Source organism: Cricetulus griseus, chromosome 2 (assembly GCF_003668045.3).
Source record: "Cricetulus griseus strain 17A/GY chromosome 2, alternate assembly CriGri-PICRH-1.0, whole genome shotgun sequence".
Classification (NCBI taxonomy): domain Eukaryota; kingdom Metazoa; phylum Chordata; class Mammalia; order Rodentia; family Cricetidae; genus Cricetulus; species Cricetulus griseus.
This window is the reverse complement of record NC_048595.1, coordinates 48,575,731-48,581,730: the sequence shown is the minus strand read 5'-3', so window position 1 is coordinate 48,581,730 and position 6,000 is coordinate 48,575,731. Positions and strand designations below refer to the sequence as shown.

Genomic DNA, 6,000 nt, shown 5'->3' with positions numbered 1-6,000 from the left:
CTATTATTAGATTGTGTAGATCTCATTTTAACTAGGTATATCTCTACACAGTATTTCTCCTTCCAAGGTTCAAGTCAAATAACCCAGGGACTTATTCTCCTTCTCTCTGCCATAATTCTTCCAATTTTTGTTTTTGCTTTGATTTGTGTTGCAAACACAACCTGCCAGGTTTTCCATCTTAGGGAAGAGGTGGGGGGGGAGGGGCATAGGGACCTAGTTCTTATACATAAGAAATTTTTTTATGCTCAGATCCAAACCTTCCCCCCCACCCCAAATCTTTTCTTCTGAGACAAATCTCTTCGGTTATTTTATGTGGATAACTTAAACTTTGCCAAATACGCATATCTTGATATATTAGAATTGAGGCTGGGAGTTCTCTGGACTGCGCAGTGGTGCCTGGGGCCCCCCGGGTTTGGGAGGCGAGGCCAAGCGCCAAGAGTCAGGGTAGCATCGCTTAGGGTTCGAGTCCCACCACTGCACTGCATCCTAGCTCAGGCAGGTGTCATTGGGGGAGGAGGGGCGAAGCATCGGGGGCGTGTCTGGGCTGGGCGTGTCTCCGGGCTCCGCCCCCTCCCGCGTCGGTGGCTGCGGCGCCTCCCCCGCCCGCGCGCCCTTGCTCCGCGTCCGGCCCGCCTCGCCCCCGCGCGGCCTCTCCGCTTTCTCTCCCGCTTCGCTCCGGCCTCGGCGAGTCTGCAGCGGGGCGCCAGGAAGATGGCGGCGCGGGGAGGCAGCGCGGGGGGCGCGGGCCTGGGATCTGGACCCTCTGCTGGGACGGCGGGGGAGGCCGCGGAGCCCGCGCTGCGCCCGGGAGAGGTGGCCGCGCTGCACCCCCAGGAGGTGGCCGCGCGGCTGCAGCGGATGCGGCGGGAGCTGAGCAACCGGCGGAAAATCCTGGTGAAAAACCTGCCCCAGGACAGCAGCTCCCAGGTATGGGCACCGAGCTGGGGCGACCGGACCGGGCTTAGGGACACTGCAACCCAGAGAAGTCCATGTTGATCTGGGCGCCTGGGAGAGGCAGGGAGAGGAGGAAGGTATGCGCGCGGAGCCCAGAAACCTTTGCTTCGACGAAACCCTTCTGCTGCCTGCGAGGGCAGCATGTTGGGAAACTGAGGCTGGGAAAGGCGGAGCCGCTGGTGCAAGGGCAGGGGAATCCGGGGCGGCTGCCACCACGTCTGGCTGGGACTTTGTGTTCCCTGCAGCCCACCCCGGCTGTTGTAGGTGAAGGCGCATGGGGAGGATCTGGGGAGCTCAGATTTAGGGGACTGGCTTCCGGAGCCTCACGAGTAGAAAGGGGTCCCGCGTAGGGTGTTGGGGACTTGGATTGCCACGGGGGCGGGGTCACGGGAAAGCTGGGAGAGTTCTGCTGCAGGAGCACTTGACCAAGTTTGTATGAAACAACTTTGCTCCGCTTGCTAAGGCCGCAGAGAAACGGAGGTTGATACTGCGCCGGGAGTGTCTTGCAGCCTTCTGCCAAACCAAGTATGGCAGGATTTGTTCTTCAGTGGCTTGCGCGGACTTTAAACTACTCAGTGTCTTTAATCCAGATTAACTGTTGCTTCTGGATTAGAAAGCCTGGATCGATTTAACTTTTATTTTCTGATTGCAAAAGTTACATGCTTTTTGTAGGAGAGCTGGAAAATTTGGAGGTTTTATGTGGGATTCATATTCATTCATTCTCATTCATAGTTTCATCCCCACCCCCATTTTCTGTCTTTCCCTCACTTTCTCTTTTTGTTGAGATAGTGTCTCAATTATCCCAGGCAGGCCTTAAACTCCTCCTGATCCTCCTTCCTCCACCTACTACGTGCTGAAATTTTAGGTGTGCATCACACACTCAGCAAAATGTATGTGTGTGTGTGTGTGTGTGTGTGTGTGTGTGTGTTTCTTCTAAGACTTTATGAATGCATCTAGCACTCTGCCAACTGAGCTACATCGCCCTCTTCTTGTGTACATGTATGCATATGCATTTTTTTTTTAAATCAAAAGCACGAAACAAGCCAGGTGTTGGTGGCTCAAGCCTTTAATCCAGCATACCGGAGGCAGAGGCAGGTAGATCTCTGTGAGTTCGAGGCCAGCCTGGTCTACAGATCGAGTTCCAGGACAGACTCCAAAGCTACACAAAGAAACCCTGTCTTGAAAAACTAACAACAAAATGAAACATTAATATTCTTTATGTTTCTTACATGTGCAGATGCTTGAACTTTTCATATATAGATATTTGACTATGTAAAATAAATGTGATGAATTGCCCTGGTAGGTAGGACCACAAAAAGAATTCCATAAATCCTGATAGGGAGGATTTATGAAATTCCTTTTGTGGTCCATACACAGAGTTACAAGAGGACTGGCTAGTGACAGTTGTATGTTCTCTGTGACTCACAGAATATGACAAATGCCTGTCTCATTACTGTTGGTAGACCTTGTGTAGAAACAATAAACATGAGCCTACAACTTCATAACATATGTAGGTGGGAACGACTCATCATTCCACTTAAGATATACCTCAGTGCCTGCTCTCCTCTGTGGGGCGATGTTTTGTATCACCACCTGAAGGATCTCCACAATGGAAAGGCAACCTTCCTGCTATGAATCTTGAAGGTCCCCATAAAGCTCAGGAGAGGGCCTTGGGAGAAGCAGATGGCATTTCTACAAAACAAATTAGACAAGTATCGATTCTGATAGACAATCTAGCAGAAGATGGAGAAATGTCTGGATTTCCTCTGTAGAATGTCAACTATTTCTGTTCTAACATTTCCCTGCATGAAGTCTAAAAATACTTAATGCAAATTCAAGTCAGTTCTGCCTGTTCTTGCTTCGCTGTTATCTTTTGCGTTTGTGTTCCCAAAAGAGATGAAAAATAAACTGGAGGGTCTTAGGAACTATTTCAGTCCTACCTCATATCTACAATGACAGAAGGCTTTTGGAGGCTTGCATCTGTGATTGTTTGGGGAGTTGGAGGGGACATATTTTTTCTCCATTATAAACTTATGATTACTCTAAGTCTCAGGTTTTTCTGTAAAAGTTGCAAGCAAAAAAAAAAAAAAAATGGTTTAAGCTGTCTCGGTGAAATCATCTAAATTCCACTATTTTTTTTTTTTTCAGAGCTGAAGGGATTCACCTAAAAGTCAAAACAGAACTGTTGGTCAGTGGTTAAGCAAAGATTTCCTTTGGCATTGGTCTTTTCTCTAGTAATGTGTATAATACAATGCTTTGATAGTTCTGATACACAGTTTTGAAATCTAAACAGATCAGTGTTAGGTTACATGTAAAGTACATTGGAACATGTTCTTTGTCCCTCCCCTGTTTTCACCACAAGCTCCTTCCCCTCCCCCCATACACAGTACTTGTAGTAGCTTTGCCAGTTTTCTGATCAGGTTCATAACTAACAATGACTGGCCAATGTTATACAATTAAGTAAAATAGGCTTAGTATATTAAAAATTGAAAAGAAAATCCAACAGATTTTTTTTTTGTTTAATAATGGCTGTTTTTACTACCAGTAAAATTCAATTTTTGTGTTGTATTTTCATGAACGTGTTCAGGATGACCTCTTTTTTTCTTTTGGGCTTTGTTACTAACTTTCCTTGACAATGTCTGATTTTATTTTTTAAAGATCTATTTATTTATTATGAGTAAGTATATCACAATGCATGTTCCTATGTTCCTATGTGTGTGTGCATATTGATGTGTGTGTACGCCCGTGCGTGCGTGCGTGCGTGCGTGCGTGCGTGCGTGTGTGTGTGTGTGTGTGTACGCACACTTACACTGGTGAATGTGCATGTTTGTGTATGCAGGTAGAGGCCAGAGGCTTTGGGTATTTCAAACAGGTTCTCTGTGTGACCCTGGCTGTCCTGGAACTTGCTGTGGAGATGGAGTTGGCTTCAAACTTGTAGAAATCCTCCTGTGTCTGCCTCCTGAGTGCTGGGATTAAAGACATGCCACTACACCCAGCATCCTCTCTCTTGTCTTTAAATATACAGTCCAACCTTAATTTATATCCTTTCCTTCCTCCCTCCTATGTTTTTTATTTTTAGTTTAGTGTATGAGTGTTTGCTTGCATGCATGTATGTGTACTGTGTGCATTCCTGGTGCCCATGGAGGCCAGAAAAGGGTGTTGGGTCCCCTGCAACTGAAGTTACAGGCAGTTAGTTAGTTGTAAGCCGCCATGTGGGTACCAACAACCAAATCCAGGTTCTCTGTGAGAGCATCAAGTGTTCTTAACTACTGAGCCATCTTTCCAGCCTCACAGCGATGAACTCCGAATAGTTGGACAGGATAGGATGGAAATCTGAGATCCTTAGGCTTTTGTGACTCGGCCCTGACTACGTTTGTAGATCCATTCTCATTAGTCGTGCTCTGGATTTCAGGCTAGCTTTATCACGCTCCCCAGATCCCTAGCACTTCAGCCACTGTGAGTTGGTAGTTACATATTCCAATGATAGGATTTTGGAGTGAAATTAGTGATGGTGAATAATTTCTAGTGGGCTGCAATTATAATTATTCACAATAAATAACCTTTAGTGAATAATGCTATGAACACCAGGTTCTCGTTTCCTTTTATTTGTGGTGCTGGGGCATCAAACATGGAGGGCTTCACATGTGCAAGGCAGTTGAGAAAATATTGTGTCCTCTCACTTTGGATGTCATAAACTTTTATTTCAAGGTGCCCTGATGGTAGTTAGTGGAGAGGCTTGACTGTTGTCTCAAAGAGGCCCACTTGACAGCTGTGCAGTAGCCATTGTGTGCTCTTTGACCTCACAGACCTGAAGGTATTGGACCTGCTGGTTGATCTGATCTTTGAAGAGCTACTTACCCCCCCCCCTTTTTTTTGTACTAGGATAAAAGCAGTGGGAGTTTCTCATATACTTTCTGCCTTTAACTTGTTTAAAAAGTGCTGTTAAAAGAAAAACCCTAAAGAGTCAATAATAATGACCTTTTTAATTCACTTTTCCTGACAGTATTGGGTTGTTTTCTCATTTTAAAATTACACTTCTTTAATCAAGATTGTATTTTAGGAGGCTGGAGAGATGGCTCAGTGCTTAAGAGCACTTGTTACTCTTGTAGACGACGTGGTTTGGTTCCTGTCACTGATATGGTGGCTCACAACCATTCATAACTCCAATCCCTTATACCCTCTTTTGGCTTCCTCAGGCTCCAGCCATGTACTTCGTGCACATACATACATATATACATACATACATACATACATACATACATGCAAGCACACACACAGTAAAACAAAAATTTTTTTTTTACAAAGAGATTGTATATCTTTAAGTTACATATTTATTGTAGTTTGTCTGCTACATTTATTTTTCTGATGTAATTAAACAGAGTTCAATTGTGAGCTCTAGCTGCTTGGTGTCCATTACTCTAGTCCCAGTGTAGCAAGGCCACTGACAACAGTTAAAGAGACATATTTCTAGACTTCTGGGACATCACAGTCTCCTCAAGTTTTGAGGGTTGGCAAAAATTCTTGAAAAGTGTTTCAGAAATGCTGTTCTATGATCTGAAGCCACATTCTAGAATAGTATTTTGTGACCTGCACATCCGGAAAGTCTCATGTGATCTATAAAGTGTGTCCCGGGTAATCTAGAGAGCCTGTCCCAGGTAATCTAGAGAGCCTACCCCGGTTAATGAGTAGGTTAATGCTTACACATGACTCTTCTCTATTGGCATCCATCTTTTCTACAGAAGGAATATGTTGGGAGATACTTTGTTTTTCACGTCTGCATTTTAGCATCTGTTTACATTTGCTTGCTTCTGGCAGGCAGGATCACACCCGTTGCACAATGACATCTAAGCAGCTTGGTTCCACAGCAGGCTTTCAGCTGCCAGTCACAGGTGAGCCTGTGTATGAGGACAGGACTCTAGGAAATAGGGGTAGCTAAATAAAATCAACCCTGATAGGGGCGGTGGTGTTCAAAGGAATTCCTGCTGCTAACCCACAACCCACCTCTTCTCTGTAGTTATGTTTAGTTCTCTTTAGCATGGTGGAAAG

The 6,000-nt window shown here is 45.3% G+C and overlaps 1 protein-coding gene across 2 annotated transcripts in view; it reads left to right on the top strand.

The window, feature by feature from the left end:
• The first annotated feature begins 711 nt into the window (after window positions 1-711).
• The window catches only part of Raver2 (ribonucleoprotein, PTB binding 2), an 80,360-nt gene continuing 75,071 nt past the window's right edge, over window positions 712-6,000 (top strand). For both annotated transcript variants that reach the window (XM_035439777.1, XM_035439776.1), the window contains exon 1: window positions 712-927. In XM_035439777.1, the coding sequence (XP_035295668.1) occupies window positions 712-927 (216 nt within the window). The remainder of the gene's footprint in view (window positions 928-6,000) is intronic.